The sequence below is a fragment of the Rhyacophila brunnea genome, unplaced genomic scaffold (assembly GCF_057557595.1).
Source record: "Rhyacophila brunnea isolate RB1 unplaced genomic scaffold, BYU_Rbru_1.0 scaffold_3, whole genome shotgun sequence".
Lineage (NCBI taxonomy): Eukaryota > Metazoa > Arthropoda > Insecta > Trichoptera > Rhyacophilidae > Rhyacophila > Rhyacophila brunnea.
In genome coordinates, this window is record NW_028232965.1 from 18180657 (window position 1) to 18201545 (window position 20889).

Sequence of the window (20889 nt, forward strand, 5' to 3'; positions counted from 1 at the left end):
ATTCACGTGCATTTGCAAATAATCACGTTGATTTTCTTAAAGTTTATCAATCTACACCAGTGGTTCTCACGTGAAATTTAACTGTGGCCGCACAATAGACATTGACAGTTCTATGGAAACGTCTGGTGGCCGCACCAAATTTCACTTTTGGTGTGATTGAAAAAATTAAAGCTAAATTTTATTTACTAAAATAATGGATCAATTTATTTATAGACAAGTACTTACATTTATTTTAAGTAGGTACATATCTATTTATTTAAAAATAATGCAAATGGAAATTCCTCAATATGTACTTCTTTTTTCCAATGCGAGCCGCATGGCTGCTTTTCAATTCTGTCAACTGGCTTCGTTATGAATGATTTTTCACAGTATACAGTAGACGGTGCATCGTAGGAAAAATCTACAATATTAATAAAGCAATTGTTGCCAATTCTTTGAATTGACTTGATCCTTGGTCAACGTATAATTTCGACCAAAAATTTTCAACCGTTATTATTAAAATGGTTTTTATTAAGTACTTGGTTATGACTCATTTGCAATAACGCATATATAACGTTAGCCCAGTTAATTAAATTAAATACTGAAAATGATGTTGGTGGCCTCAGCAAAATCCTCTGGTGGCCGCACATGAGAACCACTCGTCAGCTGAATGCAGAACTATTCTAACTCACATTTGAAATATTTTGCAGAAGAGTTTTTTGAAATAGCCTACTTCAATTATTTATTATTTATATGGACAAGTGTATGCACCATTTTTTTTATCAATAATCCTACTAAAATATGATGCATCTATTTATCCATAAAGATAATACCTACATAATTTCAGTAAGTTGTTTCAAAAAACTCTCTCCTCAAAAATTTCAAATGTAAGTTAGAATAGTTCTGCATTCAGCTGACGCACTGATCTACACTGATATAGAATAAAATATACTGAGTTGAATTTTTGAAAATGTTATCTGGCAGCACCGTCAACACAATCTGACGTCTGACACTGACACATCGGTGATTTCTATACAATACCTATATACCTATATTATAATTTTTAAATAACCAGATACGTGCGTGATTACGAATAGTTTTACGGATATTAGTAGATACATAAACTTTATGGTATACAAATTATTTATGGATTTATTATCATTTAATTTAGCTTTTTGGTGTTTTATTACCATCTGTCAAAATGTCAGATTGATATCCTCATGTCAGCATTATTGTACATTTTGATCAAATAATTTGATGCTACAATATGTCACCTATATATTATTGTTAATTTTAGTGAATTTAGTAATGAAAAAAGTTAAATCTAACAAGTATGTTGGGTAAAGATACAGTAGGTAAATTGGGGTCAATAGAGACACGTTTTTTCATTTACGACCATGTATCTTTATTTATGGAATAAACCTGTTTCTATAGCCCTTCTACCTACATGTTAATAAAATTGTTTTCAAATATCCTTTAAGATTATTAAAACAGACAATTTGGCTAGATATCTCTAAATGCCTGTCTGGTAAATTGAGACGAAACAGCTGTTTCCTAGTGATAAAAATTTAATTAGGTAGTGTAAATTATAAATTGATATTAATTTATAGAGTTTAATAAGTCATTCATTTTACAATTGCGGTAGTAAAAACATATTAACTATAAAAATAATACTTATGTATACCTACATAACATTTGTGTTTTGTAGCGCATGTGGATCATTATTATGGACTTGTGGCATATTTCTAATATGCAGGAAGCATTCTAGAAACATAAAAAAAGTATTCCACCGGACATAAAAACTTTTTAAACGACTGTAATATTGTAATGAATTTGTTTCAATTTATATAGATCTTTGAGGTGCTTTGGTTTTGCCGTTTGAAAACTAATATCGGGATATTATACATTTTATACATATTTGAGACCAAAAACCATACCAAAACCTAACACAACCTACTTCTTTTTGGGTTACAGTATGTTCTGTGTGATTATTATTTGTGTTAGTTTTCGGTCTCAAAAGACCTCGATCACAAAAACGATATGGAGTAGATTGTTTGATGACATTCCGAATATTTTTTTATAATCTACTTACTACCAATTTATTAGATGCCTTAAAAAGTGCCTATTTATTTCTTGGTAATTGATTTTCAAAATCAATACCTTCATCTCAATCAATTACTTACCATAATTATTATTGCTTGACTTTTTCACAAATCATTAAGTATTTGTTTTATTCAATTGCTACACAAAAATCGTATCACTCTGCATATAGCATTTGTTGAAAATATAAAAAACACATGTATAATAAATGCTGAAATGATATTGTTTGTGTGTTTTATGATGCAACAAAATGAACTGATGAATAAATGTTACGTGGTCGTAACCAAACATCATATTATTATGTTTCTCTTAAATGCAACATCTCTATTTCTTGTTAATGAACAAGATTAAACTCTTATCTTATCTAACTATGTGACGCTGAATAAGGAATGTACCTATCTTACAATATAACGGCTTTATTTGTCGTCATAATATGTTTCTGTGTACTTTTTTTTAAACAAGTCTGTCAGTGGAAAAGTATAACATATTTTTTATGTCATTCCATCATATTACAAGCACCATCTCATCGTTTTTTATACATTTAATTCAGATTTTTCCACTTTATGTTGTATTTAAACAAATTATAATAAATTGCATAATACAGTGGAGTCTCGCTTTTACGTGCCCGGAATTCATATTTTCCCTCCATTTATGTGTAGTTTCTGCAGTCCCGTTTTGTTTTAGTACATTTCATTCCCGGTTTTAAATTTTTATTGCCAACAATTCATGTCTGAAATATTAAAAATTAAATCAAAATAATGTTTAAAATTAGAAATCTAATCTATTTGAACATAGATATTCAATTCAATGTATTTCAATCATTTAAATGAACTAAAGACACAATATGTGTGTCTGGAGTTCATTTACTGACATGTCAACAGTGCTCAAGATCGAGGTTACACAATTCGATTGTATAAGTTTTTTTTTGTTCACCCGTTCAAATAATATCTCAGTCGGTTCAAGAGAAAGGGAACATTCACGAAAAGATGGAAGAACATGTTAATGTTAATGTTCTTTAAACCAATTTGTATGGTTTTTAAAAAAATTCAATACTTACCTCCAATATATTATTATGTTTTTTTGGTCACTGCATTTAAAAATGAAAAATTAAGATCTCACTGTGTTTATTTAATATTTATAGCTTTTGAACATACATAATTTAAGTAAGTAAGTGAATGTTACATTCTTAAATCTTGTGAATTATTCGTTAAATAAAAAAAATTGTTAATATAGCCTTTGTTTGGGGAGCATCTTATTGCTGGTATTGATAAGATCACAAGCTCTTACCATGACCACAACATGTAGCTGTTTTTTTCAAATCTTTAAAAAACATACATACTACTTACCTAGCTGTTTTTGTAAGATTATTCAATTAAAAAATAATTGCATAAAACTAAGATTAATTTGTCTAATTTATAGGTTTCTACTGCGATTTCACGGAAATACTACCATATTATATAAGATAAACTACTATAATGTTAATATTTATACATAATCGTTCTTTGGTTTATAATTTTTATAGAATTTCGAAAAAAACCCAATGTACCCACGTGAAATTTTTAATCAACAAAACTTGGTTGAATCTTTCAGTACTCATTTTTGTATTTTCGAAAAGGCTTAAAAATGATTACTTCAAAAGCAAGACTATTACCTACTATCATGAAAAAATATTTTTCCAATGAAAAATCCCAATACAATACCAGGTAAATTGTGTGGTATGATTAATTATTTATAGTTGTTTTTGTATTTAATTAGTAATCTGTGTTGAACTAATGAGAAAAATGCTTCATTAAACTTTCACATATCCACTGTGGAAAGCAAATCTTAGTTCCCCAGTACACATCCCATCATTAGTAGTGATCAACACTTTTGTGGGACTGAAATGGGTAGTGTGCATTTAAACATTATACCTCATTTACACGTGCATGGGTTTATTGCTGACAGTACGTATTATCGCGGCCATAACAAGACAATACATGTGTAAATATGTGTTATCGTGCAAGTAGCAAGATTGCATGCATGGATCAAATAAGTTCAGCAGCTTCTGAATTTTCAATTGGAATTAGTGCGATATCTGCGCCTGCACAGTAAAGGTTCAAATAGACTATATGACGATCGGGCACATATATGCTAAGAGCGTTTTAGTGTCTATGATCAAATCTATGCCATTCCGACATTTATACATACATATTGTATGACAGCTATGACATCGTATTTACACTCTGTGACACCCTGTGACACAGGACGCCAACATAAGAAACGGGTTTTTCGACATATATATGACCGATCGTCATAGAGTGTATTTGAAGCATAAGTAGCGAACCTGTTCGATGTTTACCAATTTTCACAATCTGTCAAATAGCACAATACAATGAAAATAACGGGTTTCGATTACGCTTGAAGAAGTTTGCGATTGGCGAGGCAGTCAGCACTTTTATGTGTATACAGTTATTATTGCGATGGTAGAATTTACACACTATTTGTGCCAGTAAATCCATGCACATGAACAGGTGCTATAACTCTCTTTACGACTAACAAATAAATTGGCTTTATATGTATACTCTCCATTCCATTTTCCAACAGTGTCGGTCACCGATACCAACTGAGTTGGTAATTCGTACTGATGGGCGTAAATGCAGTGAAATTCTCCATGAAAGAGCTATATTGTAGTTATATCTTGTAAACCTCATGAATCCAAATCACTTTTTTTTCAAGAGACTGTAAAAACTGTCTTAATTTTCATTTGAAACATAATTTCGACATTTTAACAAGAGAACAAACTCTATAAGAAAATGTTTATTACTGTTTTTTTTTAATGTTTTTGTGTATTGGTTTTTTAAATGATTAGATGTTATTATAGGTGAGGTGAAATAATCTTACATATAGGTAAATATTTGATAATATTTTCCCAGGGGTAGAGAACCTGAACCCTTGTAAACCATTGAGTGCAATTTTTTCAATGATCAAAATTTCCATTTTTTTTAAATTTAGTTTGTTTATTCTACAGATTATGCCAAAATAATGCACATATTGACTGCATAGTGATTAAAGTTTCTTAAATTTTTCTTAAGCGTCAATTACATTAAGCTTCTTTACGAGCTGTTTGTTGGCGAATTTAAAAGTGGGCGATACAGCTACTGCGATTTGATGATTACACACAAAACTTTCCATTCGCTGAGAAGCCACAAGCCAGCGACTATTTTGACAGAACGTAGTTCGTTTTTTTACAGGGAGGTTGCTACTGCGCAGACGCAGTAGGCCCACACGCCGGCGTGTAGCGTGTAAAGTTGACCGGCTTTCAACTTTTCTCGTTAGAGTGTTCACAACCTGCTTATTAGCTTGTTCGATGATTACACTGGGCGACTTTACAGGTAGATTGTAAATTCGCCAATAAACAGCTCGTAAAGAAGCTCAATATAATTGAGGCTTTATTGAGTTACAGCTAACTTAATGCAGCTTTCCAAAATGAAAATGTTCTCTACCCCTCATTAAAAATCAATTTTTTTACCAAAATAATATAATTTATGAATTATTAATTTATTTTACATGATTGACCAATGGTATTATTAATATGCATCATAACATTTGATGTAATTTGTTATTTTAGGTAATTTAACTGATAACAGATTTTTGTAATTGCCTTTACTGGTTTGTAATATATTAGATATTTTATTAAATGTTCACGCATTATGTAAATAATTTTGATTGACTGTATTTTGTATCAAAACATGGTACAGATATTTAAATTGTTTTTTAGGTTTAAAACTTTCTCACGATACTTATAGACGGCTTACATTATGAATTGTCAAGAATCAAAACCCATTCCAAAGGCGTAATGTGGTTTCGAGTAAATTCCGAAAAGCTATATTGATCATTTACTGAATTTGTCTGTCTGTTTTGTATTCATACAAATTTAGACATGATACTGGATAATACCACAATGTTTTCAATACCGCATACAGTATAATACAGTAGAATTCGATTATTTGGGAATGAAGGTGGACCGGATAACAATAAATCTGGGTAAACGAAAAAATAATAAAACATCTATTTTCCTTCTATAATAGTAATTGTTGAAGAATTCATTTTTATTTATTAATTATATATTTGAAATTGTACCTTTTCCGTATATTCATACGAAACTAATGATCATAAAGAAATCTGTATAATTAAAAATCCGTATAATCAAGGTCCAAATAACCAACATTCTATTCTAATCATATTATTCAAACTAACTACGAAGTTTAGAAAGGTACCCTTTGTTTCATATGTTTTTGTTTACACAGAACACTCGCATGTAAATGACAAAAATTAGATATTGGCGGATAAAAAAAAATATACTTTTATTTTTCTTTCCTTGAATTTTTTGATAATTTCTCATGATCTGGTTTCTTTGTCTTCACAAGAAGAGATTTTATCATGCGTACTAATAAATTTTGAAGCGATTACTAATGACATTGTACAGTAGCCGACATATCAAATGAAAATGAATTGCTGCTTTCTGATTCGCTGAGGAATATGTTTCTCATGACTGGGTATTTAAGTTTGTAGTACTTAAAAGTAACACAAGATGGCATTCATTACTAATTCTTTATTATACAAAAATCGCCAGGAATTGTTTTTGATTCTCGATGATTCATATATTGTGATACACATTGTTACGCCTTTTTTACTGTAACCCAGAGTACTGAGACGCTCTCTCATTATGACTGTCAGTATTTAAATATTGAATTGAAAAGATGACAACCTGGCAGCCCGGGCTCATCGATTCTTAATGTCGTTGACACTCAGCAGACCAGGCATTAAGATGCGGTTGGCAGCATTGTTTGCATTTATATCGTCGACTAACATTGCGTGTCCTAATTTTAATGTATAATAATTTTATAAGAATATTAATATATTTGCAATCATATCAGGAATTATTAATTGCATTATTGGCATGATTTACTTATCCGTATTATTACTTTTTCTCCAATTTTCAATATTTATTTTAGAAAAATGGCAAGAATATTGGATGGGAAGGCCCTTTCAGAACAACTGAATTTGGAACTAAGAAGTGAAATAGAACAGTGGGTATTGAAAGACCATAGAAAACCAATGCTCGCCTGTGTATTAGTCGGAGATGATCCTGCGAGCGCAACATATGTTTCAAAAAAATTAGCAGCAGCTAAACTAGTGGGTATGACTGCATTATTTACTACTTTGGTACTTATATAATACAACAGATTTTTTTTTCTCAACTCATTTGCTCAACTTTGCATCACACATAATATTATATAAAAAAAACAACATGTTATGAATTTACTGCCTCTGCGTGGTGGGTGTAAACTGTAAAAAATTCTATTATATGTTTTTTTGTGAATATGTACAGTAATATGAATTAATAGTTACAGTTACATCAATACTATGTTATGTAAATACAAATATAATATAGCGCTGTGGGTTATGATGACTCACATCTTTTTTGACTATCTTCTTTATTTATTGCTAGGAGTGGATACCATTTCTGTACGAATAGAAACCAGTATTAGTGAAAGAGAATTGCTTGAGAAAATTCAAGAACTGAATCAAAATACAAATGTAGATGGCATCCTTATACAATTGCCTTTACCGGAAAGTATTAACGAGAGGACTGTTTGCAATGCCGTCTGCCCTGAGAAAGATGTTGACGGATTCAATATACAAAATGTTGGAAAACTCTGCTTAGATATGGATGCATTGATGCCATGTACCCCCATAGGCATCCAGGAAATCCTAAAAAGGTATTTGAAACAAAATCATACCTAATATAATCTTTGTGTTATTTCGGATGTTTAATGTGTATTTTTTCTTCACTTGGTGTTAACTGTAAATTTTTGGCAGAAAGACATTGTAATAATTAAAATAAAACTCAATATGTGGTACTTATTCCACATACATAATTTAATAATCATCAGGACTATTTTCGTCCGCTTCAATGGGAACTTGACTAACTATTTTGTTTATTTACTTTATTCATTGACTGCTGTTTATATCCAGCTTTACTTGGGGGTTTTCCTTGGTTTTCATGTATTTATATTATTCCCATATTATTTTACGAAAAACAAAATAATGAAAGTGTTGTTATATACCATCATAAAACGTCAGGTGTTCGAATTTAGAACTAAGCTAAACAGTATAAAAAGTATTAAATGATATGTCAAATGTAACATGGGGCGCCCTCACTCAGCGAACAACTTATACTAAGTTCTGATTGTGCGTCTGCTTGATTAGATTACATTCTTCTGCCCAAAATTCTTTCAGCCTTTGACATAGACAATCTTTTTTTGAAATCATTCTCATCTGCCATTGGGTTTTTGGATTATCCGCTCATTACAATGCACCATAAAATTGACCACGGGAGAAGCATTTATCGCGTAAGTTATTTTCTGTCACATTGAACGATTGGTCTTATTACTTATAGCGAAGGCATGGCGAATTGAGAATTGAAGCTACATATAGGCAAATCGCTTGGAATCATTGAGATTATGGGAACAAACACATCCTTGATAACTACCAGTGACGAAGGATGGAGGTAGGCTGTGGAGATCCGATATAAATAGTGCACAATAAATTTTCTCAGTCATCTTTATTCGTTTTCATTGAAGTAAGAATATAAGTTGCAAAGTGCTGGTTAGTTATTAAAATTCAATTTTTCAATTCAGTTTTTTAGAAACCAGGCTGTATATGATCATGTCAAGAACTTTTTCTGGTACAGAAATAACAGCTACCAGCATGTAGTTGTCCACTGATGACTGTAGGCAGGTCAGCATTTACACTTGAAGTACCCCTAAACGTATCGGGAGACCCAAAAAACGCAACTGAACAAAACCAATTTTTAAAAAAATTGTGCTCAAAATTTTTTTTGATTTATTTCTAGGACTTCGGGGCCCGTATCATTATTATAGATACCACGCTTATTATTTCGAGTAACCTTTGACATCTTCCATGTTTCTGGAAAGATGCCCCTCCATTGTGAAATTAAATATAAGTTTTTTATTTCTCGTAAATATACCTGACAAGTGTGCTCTTTTTCTCAGATCTACATTTTCGCAGCCTACCTCTTTCCAAAAGTCACTCTTCGCCAATGCTGTATATGAGTCGTATACTATCAAAAGTAGATCTGTGCGTTATTCACCATTTCGAGAAAATGACGAAAAGGTTTTGTTGGGTTTTTTAGTGTTATAATAGCATGAAATATGTTTCTACATTTAGAAATTAGAAATTCAATTCAAATTCAACAGTTCTACTTTTGTTTCCAAAGTATTAAATAGTTCTAATTCTGATACCAAGCCCTATTTTCCATCACAATTTTATACCACACAGATATGTTTTTGATTCGAATATTATATTGCTAGAAGTACATCATGGTCAGAAGAATAATTTGGCATACTTAGCTAAATTTCGATATATTTGCGACAGTTCTACTTTTGATACTATACGACTCATATAATGTGTGAAAAAAATAATTATTACTAACATTTTTTTTTATGAAATCAAATGAGCAAGGAGACAATGCTTCTAAGGATTTGAGAACACACACAAACTAAGGGTCGTATGCATGAGATTCCCAAAAACCTTATAGGCTATATACTGCACGTTTGTATGCATGAGTACAAACGTAATTCGTTGTTTAATGTGACGTCATCATGTGTCAGTGTATCCGTATAATGGCAATCTTATAAGATTTCATTCCCCGATCAATAATTCAAAATTTTGAAATTGTAAATGTGTCTGAAAGTGTGCGAACGGTACCATAGAAATTTAATAATTATAAATGAATAATTATTATGAACTTTAAATAATTTATCAGTTATTTTATCACATTTATTTTATAATTCTACTGTACGAAAGGATAAAGTATTGCCAGTAAATATTTCCATTTGGTGGCAATACTGAATACATACATATTATTATGACTAACTTCACTTCAATTATGAGATGTCAGAACAGAATAAGAATAAATGACAGAAATGCAAACGGATTTAGATAATAATATGTAATGATCTCTGTATAATATTATCATTTATACCAATCACCGTATGACACTAATGATGTATCCAGTGTATTTGAGAGTTGTGCCTTGTTTATTACAGTTATCTTACATTAATTAACTAGGTAGGTAGGTACCATAATATTTTGAAGAATGCAGAATGCTTCCAATTGCATAATTTAATGCCAGATACAGCAGTAGGTACCTATTTTTGCGGTCGTTTAGCGGAGATATTTTATCGTAATCTTATGTAAATCCATCTTATCTCTCCATGATAAATATTGCGCTTTGACATTTGACATTTGAAAGTGACAGATAAAGCAGCCATTTTCAATGGCGTGTGACGTCAGATTGCTTACGTCACAAACAGTGCTATACGCTATATGATGGAAAATCGGTTAAATATCTTATAAAGAATTTGGGAATCTCATACATATGGCCCTAAAACTAGCTTTGTCTATGTAGTTTAATTTTTGTCCACTCTCTAAAGATAAGTTGAGGCGTCTAATTCCAAAAAGCGATAAGTCCACATTTGGTCAAAATCGAGAAAAAAATACGCACGTATTCTTTGTATAATTTTACACAATATGTATTGATTTATAAATTCCAAAACGCGACATAACCCTACGAAAAATATTTTAAGTCTCGATTTATTACAAAAAGCGCCAAGTCCATTTTTCATATTATTTAAAGCTTGGTTGATTTCGCGCGTGTTTAAGTCAACCAATAAGGGAACGTTCAATATTGAAAAGGGCGTCTCCCATGCTGTAGGATCTGGTAAACTTATGACAGTGCCACGGAAATATGTGCCTTATGCGGGATAAATTAAAAAGTGAAGTACAAGTAGCGCTAAGTCCAATTTTATTTTGCCTATATTTATTACATTTAAGAGTTTATCGGCTGAAACAAATTGCCATTTGGTTCTAATTTCGACATAGAATACAACAGAAAAAAAAATCTCACGTTAAAACAAATAATTGAAGCTAGAAACATAAAAACGTTGTTTCCCGAAAATATTGAATTGTGGACTTTTGTCGCTTTTTGTAATTAGACGCCTCAGTTAGTGGAATTGTACTGACTGCTGTGATTGTTCATCTGATAATACATTAATCATGCATGCATAGTTTTTCTTCTCTTTCAGATAATAGGTACTTAGGTACAGCTGTAAAATTGAAATATCCTAATCTTATATAAAATTCTCTTTTTCTAGAAACAATATTGAAACATTCGGGCGTAGTGTAGTTGTTGTTGGTCGTTCTAAAAATGTCGGTATGCCGATTGCGATGCTACTGCACACGGATGGCCGACATGAGTCTCACGCTGGAATGGACGCAACCGTCACCATCTGCCATCGTTACACCCCTCCTGAACAGCTTGCATTTTTTTGCAGAAATGCTGACATTATAATATCTGCTACTGGTAACTATATTTCGTTTTCACATTGACTGCTGACTAGATTACTTTTTAATTACCACATTTAAATAGCATGGTAATTATATCGAATGGCCACCTTAATCGTTACACGCTGGGCGCATCTTTAGTGTCCAATGTATTAATGCTGTGCACTATACCGATTAAAAATTCTCACTAATGGTCACACGAGGACAATATGTACTAGGTAATTGCAAAACATGTTCTATAGATATACTCAGTTCAAGTTGTCTTTCGCAGGGTTACCAGGATTGATAAAAGCAGACATGGTGAAACCAGGTGCAACTATCATTGATGTTGGAATATCTAGAATTACTTCGCCTGATACAGGAAAGACTAAATTAGTAGGTGATGTTGCATTTGATGGTGAGTTATCAATAAATAGCAGAAACATATTTTATTATTTCTAACATAATTGTTATGGTGTTATCTTAAATACACCCCTGAAAGAATTTTTATAATTCTTTCAGGGGTGTATTAAAAACTTAATGATTTTTTAAAATGAACATTGTATTTGGGAATGTTTTGAATTTCGAAAGATAACTTATTTTGTAAGAGATATTAGGCTAGCGGCTAGCAGGAGTTGGCATACTCTTGGACAAAAGGAGACAAATAATATGAGTAGCACAACAGCACAACGGTTAAGAATTTTTTCGAGAGCCATAAATATATTTTTACAAATACGATTTATTTAATTGAATTAATTACATGTTATAATTGTTTATTTATTAAGTGAAGAAGATTTCCTGATAAAACTAATGTAAATACAATCGAACTCAGTTATTACGATCACGGACATAGCAAGATCTTGGATGGAATGAGGAAACATTCGTTGACATTTTAGTTTATGATTTTCTCCATACATTTATTCACTTTTATAACAAGCTACTTATCGGATATACCGAGCAAAAATATCGTCAAAAACTTTCTTAAAATTGTCAATGTGTCGATTATTTAAAAACATTTTCGACCCTAAGCAATAAAATCCGACTAGACCGATGCCGTTGGTATCGGATTACGTTTATGACACTAGTTAAGTCTCTAAATACCTAATTGGTGTTTTCGCTGGCAACATTGAAAAAGTATTCACCCATATGGTTGAAATTTCATGTAAAAAATCCAACCTGATGTCAGTAGCATTGGTGGCCTTAGGCTAGAAAAAGTGGTAGGTAAATTTTGAATATATTATTTTAATTTGCCTTTTCGTTGTATACTTAAAAGACGTATTGCAAATTGGCTTTTTATACATTATAGAATAAGTGCTAGAAATTGTTAAAGGTAGGTACCTACTTACCCTTCAAAAAAATGTCCATTTTTCACATCGCCAACCCATTGTTCACCAAAATTGCACACGACACGTTATAATTTATTGTAAATTAAGTCCACTCTTCTTTCTTTGGTTTTTGAAATGCATGTACCTGCCTGACATCTTCGTTTGTAGACGCTTATCATAGTGTTATTCTTTATTTCGTTTAAAATATAATCCACCGAATTAAACATTTTAAATTAAAGTGTCAGTTCAAACAAATAAACCGTCGCGATAAACAATGCCACAATATCACTAAATAAATCACTAAAAACCAAACTTTGTGTGTTTATTTATATAATAACTGTACCTAATACTATTTACTTAAGATTAAAACAATCAAACACATTTTTAATTAATTTAATACTCCGTTGAACACCTTGTGGCTTTTTCAACTGACAGAATAACATACTGTGTCGGCATGGTAGGTACAAGTCAGTCGACGTTATATCTGTTTCATTTGACACATTGAAAATGTATATCTGTTTCATATCGGGCAATGACCGAATATAGCGACATGTTGCGAGAAAATGTGAAAAAGATTATGGTGAACGTTGTGCTTTCTCTCCGACTCACATGAAAAATGAGAGAGAAAGAAATATTTTATTTCAGCATATCATCAATTGACCGCGCTGAGTTAGCGAATGTGAGACATATTGTGTGTATGGGAGTTACACACACATGTACATTGGCGTGTTCTCGCGTTGACGTATTAGATGATAATTATAATTATATATGACATTGTACATATTATGTAGATTGTAAGATATTTATTTTTGTAGGGTCATTGACCATTTGACCTAAAGAGTCCATTGGTCAGTAGGTACCTACCATCGTTCATTACAATAAACAACTTCTTTTGTAGTTTATGAATGCCATGCTTGTTCCGGGATTTTTACGATGGTTTTCAGATTTTTTATGTTCTACTTCTATTTTTGTTTGAATTGCGACTTTTTGTGTTATGTGACCGCTCATTTAAAAATACCTATTCTCTGATATAACGAGCAAATTCAGTCGGTCCCATATTCCTCGTAATAACCAATTTCAACTGTATACATTTTTTATTGTTGAAATTATAAATGTATTTATATAATTTTTACAGTGTATGAATTAATGAACTAATGTGAAACCTTGCATTTCTTTGGACAGTTTCTGTATGTTTGGTCTGTAACTTGTAGTTTTTAATTTCAGGCACAACTCCAAATTCTCATCAGTTATTTGGCTTCTCAAAATGCTATTTATATGGTTCATGTTTGAAAATGATTGTTCACATATTTATTATGTAGACTCGAATATAGTAAGAATTGCAAATGCAAATTTTTTCAACTAGTCATATGAGTTCGGAAGGCTATTCCAAGTATTAAAAATCATGGTATCAAACTTTTATAGATCTTTTAGAGCGCTCCACTAGTGTTATGAAGTTTAATTACATTTTTGTCTCTCTAAATATTCAATTTCTATGGCAAGACCTACAAATTTGGAGCTGCATAACTCTTTGCTTGTTAATTTTATGTCTTCGACTTATTGGTAGGTTACATTTCAAGACATTTTAACATTTCTTTCTTCAACTGTTTTAGCAGATAATTTGAATTTATGCTTTGTTTTTGAAATCCCGAAAAAGTTCTTCAGATGCATTTATGTGAATGATTTTCCTCTCTTAACGATTTCCTGACTTACGATAAATCTTGTAAAATTAACATTATTCGAAGATTGCACCTAGTACTTAATTAATTAAAGAGCTCGATTTTTCAACACTTTTCTCAAGTTCTTCAACTGCTTTCTTGTGTCACCGACAGCATACGCCCTCGCAAATAAGTTGTGTTTTGTTGTAAATTGTGAATTTGGCAGAAAACAGCCAGCATGCGCATAAGAGCCGCGGTTTGCTGAGCTCTCGTCTAGCCGACTGTGACCTGTTGTAATGTTTTGAAATACAATAGAACATTGGTAATCCGGACCTCGATTATCCAGATTTTCGATTAACTATATTTTCGATTATTCGGATCCTTTTTGATCATCAGTTTCGTATGATTATAAGAAAAATGTATACCTACCTACGTAGAAAATATAATTAGTAAAAAATAGTGATTTAAAAAAAATACTACTACAGTGAAACCCCGATTCTACAATTTTCAAGGGACCCTAGAAAAAAACCATAAATGCGGGATATACAAGAAAAAATTAAAAAAAACTCGTTTTTCTCCTAGATTTTTTCGACGTCTTGAATTATTTTCAGTTTCTCAGCTAGAGTTGTAGTTTTCTTCATGGGGGGAATTTTAGTTGCGACTTATAAAACTTCGTGATACGAGATGCGAGGCAAGCCTAAGCGTCGACCGAACTGTGCAAACAAAGCGACGCAACTGAAATATCTGTAATAGCATCTATGTATCATAAAGAATTCTACGAAAGCGAAATGAAAAATATTCAACAAAAACGGTCAATCGGGATAATATTTGTGACGGGACCATAATATTTAGACGATAGATCGAGGAAAACGATAAATTGGGGAACGGTTAATGCGGGATTATTTAACATTGTTCTTATGGGTGTTTGGCGGGACTATCAAAAATGAACGATCCGTGCGAGAAAACGATTTATGCGAGAACGGTAGATCGGGGTTCCACTGTACAGTACTCTCTCAGCAATCCGTCATCCTAAAAACCAGACAAGTGTCCAATTAGTGAAAGCGGCGTATTATATTGCATACAGACAAAATATGGTAAAAATTAAAACAGGTATTTCGTAAAAATAGTTTTTTTTTTCAGACTTATTTACTAGCAAATTACGGTTTTATTTATAATCAAAATCAAGTATTTACTAAATTATACATATTATTTTTTATAAACTAAAATTTTTATTGAAACTTTTATTAACTAAATATTAAACAGTAAATCACTTGACACAACCAGTTGTTCAGTGAGGCAGATATTCTTGAATGGCTTAGGATTCCTGGCTTTCCCTATGACCAAAAACTTCAGTTTGTGTGTCCCGGTTGCATTGGAGTACGGCATAATTGTGATGCGGTCCTTGGGCACTTTCCTCCCTGGTACATTACTTTCTTCGCGATGAACGTATGTTTTACGAAGAAGTTTCCAAAATAAACCTGTCTCATCTGTATTGTATACTTGTACGCAGTGGACTACTGAATTTGACAATCGAATACTAGAAATTATAGAGCTTGATTTTGTGCTTTCAACTAGTAAAATTTAAATGTAAATTTAAAAGCGAGATTAAGGGCCTGCAGATTCAACTTCGTGATAGGCAATTAAACATTGAAAATCAAAACCTGGCCATTGCTAATTTGAGAGAGCAGACGAAAACTCTCAAAACTGCCACATTACAAATCCACAAGGAGCCTACCATCACTGCCCCCCCTATTAATACCACCTGGGCTACTGCGTTAGGAAGGCGGCAGCGGCGCCATTCACGGCACATGCTGTCGCTGGGTCAGCATTTCCTTCGCTGTTGCCGCTAGCACCAAGGCCTGGAGTCCTCTTCTTCCCTACGGGAGAAGGAGAAAAACGATCGGAAACGACAAGGGAACTCATAAAGAAGTCCCTTAATCCCAGGGATATTGGGGTACAAATAACGGAAATTAGAAACGTCAGAAACGGAGGTGTTATCGTACACCCCCGCTCTGAGGACGAGGCCAAGCGTATTGTCAGCGCTCTGGAGACCTCAGAGACTGCTCTGAGAGTTAAACTCGCAGGAAAAAAGCAGCCTCGCATTATTATTTTTAATATGCCGGCTTCCACTACAGAACCCCAGCTTCGGGAGGCAATTTACAACTCTACAAGAGAGCAGACGGGTCTATCTGAGGAGGCCTACCAGGCCGTACGCCTCAGCCACAAGGCGGGTCCCAGGACTGGCAGATGCCATTATATCACTTATGTACCTGCCGCAGTGTGGTCTGCTCTCATCGCAGATGACAGACTGTACATGGGGTGGGACTCTTTCCCACTCCAGAACTATCTAGGGGTAACCAAGTGCAATAAATGCCACTTATATGGGCACATGGCCAAATCGTGCTCGGCAAAAGACGTCACCTGTTCTTACTGTGCCGAACCAGGCCACGACCGTGCGGACTGCCCCGTGAAGGAAGCTTCACCAAAATGCGTTGCCTGCCGCCGTCACAAGCGGCCATATGACCACCCGACCCATAGTGCAACATGTCCGGCTCGCCTGTACGCGGAGCAGAGGGAGCGATCAATGACGGACTACTCAAATGAAATCCCTCACCCATCCACAGCATGACTCGCTTATAATAAGCATCATTCAACAACCCCTGCACCTCGGTCATGCCAGATTTATTATCAAAATGTGAGAGGCTTAAAAACTAAAGTAAATACATTTAAAGAGGGTTTATTGTGTGCCCGACCATCGATAATTGCTCTTAGCGAAACATGGCTCGACGACACCATATCGGCCAATGAGCTGTTCGGAAGTGAATATTCTGTGCATAGAACAGACCGTCGAAATGGTAGACGAGGTGGGGGCGTTTTACTGGCAATTAGAAATGGGGTAGCATTATCCACACAAACTTTATATCCAACCAGATCAAATTTGAGTGAATATGATTTTGATTTTAATTTGTGTAAAGTTAATTTTAACTTTTGTTCACTGTACTTGGCCGCTGTATACTTCCCTCCCGGCAGCTCAGCGACTACATACAGTGACTTTTTTCACATAATAGAAAATTTGGTACTGCCCAACAAAAAACTTATTATTTTGGGAGATTTTAATTTGTATTCCGCTGGTATAATTGAATCTGATTATACCAGCTTTAATAATTTATTTAATTTAAAACAATTTTCTTCTGTGAAAAATAGTCTCGGTCGGACGCTTGATTTAGTGCTATCTAACGTTGGTTGCACGGTGGTCAGCGAGTGTGACGAGCCTCTCGTTCCTGAAGATGTCCATCATCCCTCTACTTGCACAATTGTATCTTTTAAGCATGTATCGCACAGAAATGATTCGTCGATTCCTCCACTGAATAGGCATAATCCGCAATGGAATTTTTCAAATGGAAATTTTTTAGCGTTGTATAATTCTTTGAGTACTACAGATTGGATATCTTTATATGAACAAATTAATGTAAACACGGCATTAGATATTTTCTATAATAAATTTTATAACAGTCTGGACTCCTGTTTCCCTCGCCGGCTCGTTCATCTACCGAAGTACTCATATCCTAAGTGGTTTACGCCAGAAATTATTTATAATCTGAGGTCAAAGGCATATTATCACACACTGTGGAAAAAACATGGACGGACTGCAGATTATAGTAAATTTTCCTGTCTCAGAAACTCATTGAAGTGCGACATCTCTTCGGCTCACAAATCATATTTAACGTCGATTGGTCGAAATATTGTCTCAGATCCTAATTGTTTTTGGAAATATATTCATTCGCTTAGTTCCAGTAGTACTACAAAAGACAATGACATGATGACGTTGAATAATGATCCTATAGAGAACCATGGTATATCTGATGCATTTGCTAAGCATTTTGAATCACTTTATAGCTCAATAGAACCGCTACTTGACCCCGATTCTGCTGGTCCTTCGTCTGCAACGCAAGATATTCAAATCTCAGCTTTTGACGAGAAAGATATGGAATATAGGTTTTCAAATTTGTCTCCCAAAAGTTTATTTGGTCCAGATGGCTTGCCACCTTATGTTGTTAAGGGCTGTTACGAACATATATCCTTTCCGCTTAAACATATATTTAATTTAATCATAGCATCCAGCACTTTTCCTGATGCATGGAAAATAACCCGCCTAAGGCCGCTTCATAAAAAGGGATCTAGATCAGAGATCTCTAACTATAGGCCAATAGCAGTTCTTTCGGCTCCATGTAAATTATTTGAATCGATATTACATATACACATCAACCGTTAAATAGACTCTCGCCTCTCCGATTCGCAGCATGGTTTTCGACTTAGGCGGTCCACAGTAACAAATCTTATAGTGTATAATAATTTTATTTCAAATTCTATGGATAAGTCAATTCAAGTTGATTCTGTGTACACAGATATTTCCAAGGCATTTGATCTTGTTGATCACGATATTTTATTACAAAAGCTTTGTACATTTGGCGCGTCATATAGTATAATATGTTTTTTTGCTTCTTATTTGAAAAATCGCCGTCAATTTGTTGATTACCATGGGAATGAATCGCGGATTTTTAGAACAAACTCTGGTGATCCTCAAGGTTCAAATCTTGGCCCAATTTTGTTTTTAATATTTTTTGATGATATTGTCAAAGTTATAACCAATTCTTCTTGTTTGCTATTCGCAGATGATCTTAAACTTTTTCGAACTACTGAAACCCCATTATGCTGTGCGATGATGCAGTCTGACCTAGGTGCTATCTCGCAATGGTCTATATTGAATAAACTTGAATTCGCTACCTCCAAATGTAATATTATTTCATTCAGTCGTTCAAGGCACACCTTATTGTTCCCATACACATTGTCTGGTATAATATTGAGTAGGGTAACGGAGATAAAAGATTTGGGTGTATTGTATGATGCAAAGTTCACTTTCAATCAGCATATTCTTGACATCAGTACTAGATCTAGCAAAATGTACATTATACGTATCATTTGTGTTGAGTATTCTTGAATATGCCAGCATTATTTGGAGTCCTAATAGGTCCATCCACACAATTAAGTTGGATCGAGTCCACAATAGATTTCTTAGATTTCTCTACTTAAGAACATACGGGTTCTTTCCTTATGATAATGACAATAAAATGAATTTCCCGACTCGTTTTCTTCTGGGTATGCTATCAATGCAATCCCTGTCTACCCGAAGAGTGATTGTTCTTTTAAAGCATTTCTTTTTACTTCTTCATGGGTTCATTTACAATCCGTATATACTGGCAAATATTAATTTTCATGTTCCCACCAATATCACTCGTAGCTCCACGGTCTTCAAGATACCTCGTCGCAGGACAGATATTATGTTTCATGATGCTGTGTATCGTGCAATTAGCGTATTTGATGGCACCATAAAGGTTGATTTGTTTTTTATTAACTATATAATGTTTGTGGACGTATTAAATAGGCTAAATTTATAATTGTATAAATTATCATATTTCATTAATATTTACACATGCTGTCTTTTTATTGTTATTTGTAATTAAGATATTTTTATACATTTGTATGTATTATGTATTATGGCGCATTGGCCAATAGCTGTAATGCCGTAATACTGTTTTTATAAATAAATAAATAAATAAAAATAACGGCGGATTATAGTAGTTGTCGGATAATCGAGCGGCGGATTACTGAGAGTGTGCTGTATTTTCTTACGGTGAAATAGATGTTTTATTAGTTTTTCGATTATCTGAATAATCATAATAATTGTAATAATAATAATAATAATAATTGCTTTTATATTACTTTAATGTTAAGTAATTATAAAAAAAAATATGGTTGATTTTATTACAGAAGTATCAAAAGTCGCCGGAGCCATAACACCTGTTCCCGGTGGGGTGGGACCCATGACAGTGGCCATGTTAATGAGAAACACCTTTAAAGCTGCAAAGAATTTAGTTAATCGTTCATAAATTTGACTGTTTTGTATAATATTTACAAATTTATTATCAGTTTTATATAAAAATGATATACTTGAAATTACTATGTCGTCATGGAATCAAAAAATACATAATAATTTTTAATGTATGTATTAATAATTATTGAAATATATTATGATGATAGATGGTACCTATATTTATTTATTTTGCCTATGCATTAATGAAACAGCGACACCGGAGGTAAGCAATATATTTATTGTGTGAATTCCAACATTTCGACACCCCCTACGTATAAGGTCGGAACTGCAACATGGTACTTTTCAGTATGTACTAATAGAATTTTAATGACACCGCAACGTTAATTTTTTATGCTGGAACTGTAATTTTTAGCTGATTGATATATGATTTTTTAAATTATTTAATAAAAGGCAATTAAGTCAAAATAGCCAAAAACACAGTTCCGACCTTTTAAGAAGGTGTCGATTTGTTACCATCTGTTCCTCAAGGAAAATCAACATGCCTTGA

The 20889-nt window shown here is 33.2% G+C and overlaps 1 protein-coding gene across 9 annotated transcripts; it reads left to right on the top strand.

Moving 5' to 3' along the window:
- The first annotated feature begins 959 nt into the window (after positions 1 to 959).
- On the top strand, positions 960 to 20553 carry Nmdmc (NAD-dependent methylenetetrahydrofolate dehydrogenase). 9 transcript variants are annotated; one of them, XM_085952036.1, is made up of 7 exons: positions 970 to 1110; positions 3602 to 3782; positions 7074 to 7258; positions 7571 to 7841; positions 11301 to 11509; positions 11762 to 11887; positions 20279 to 20553. In XM_085952036.1, the coding sequence occupies exons 2-7, from the start codon at positions 3703 to 3705 to the stop codon at positions 20395 to 20397; spliced, it is 990 nt and encodes a 329-aa protein (XP_085808162.1). In that variant the 5' UTR covers positions 970 to 1110; positions 3602 to 3702; the 3' UTR covers positions 20398 to 20553. The 9 variants fall into 9 exon arrangements, with proteins under 9 accessions (XP_085808166.1, XP_085808162.1, XP_085808163.1 ...); XM_085952037.1 differs by having other exon boundaries at positions 3670 to 3782; XM_085952033.1 differs by having other exon boundaries at positions 3695 to 3782; positions 20279 to 20552.
- Positions 20554 to 20889: the final 336 nt, after the last annotated feature.

What these genes read in the sequence shown, in the direction of transcription:
- Nmdmc (XM_085952037.1), top strand. An exon ending in AAATCCCAATACAATACCAG is followed by an intron (nt 3,783 to 7,073) that starts GTAAATTGTGTG and finishes TATTTATTTTAG; the next exon opens with AAAAATGGCAAGAATATTGG. An exon ending in CATTATAATATCTGCTACTG is followed by an intron (nt 11,510 to 11,761) that starts GTAACTATATTT and finishes TGTCTTTCGCAG; the next exon opens with GGTTACCAGGATTGATAAAA.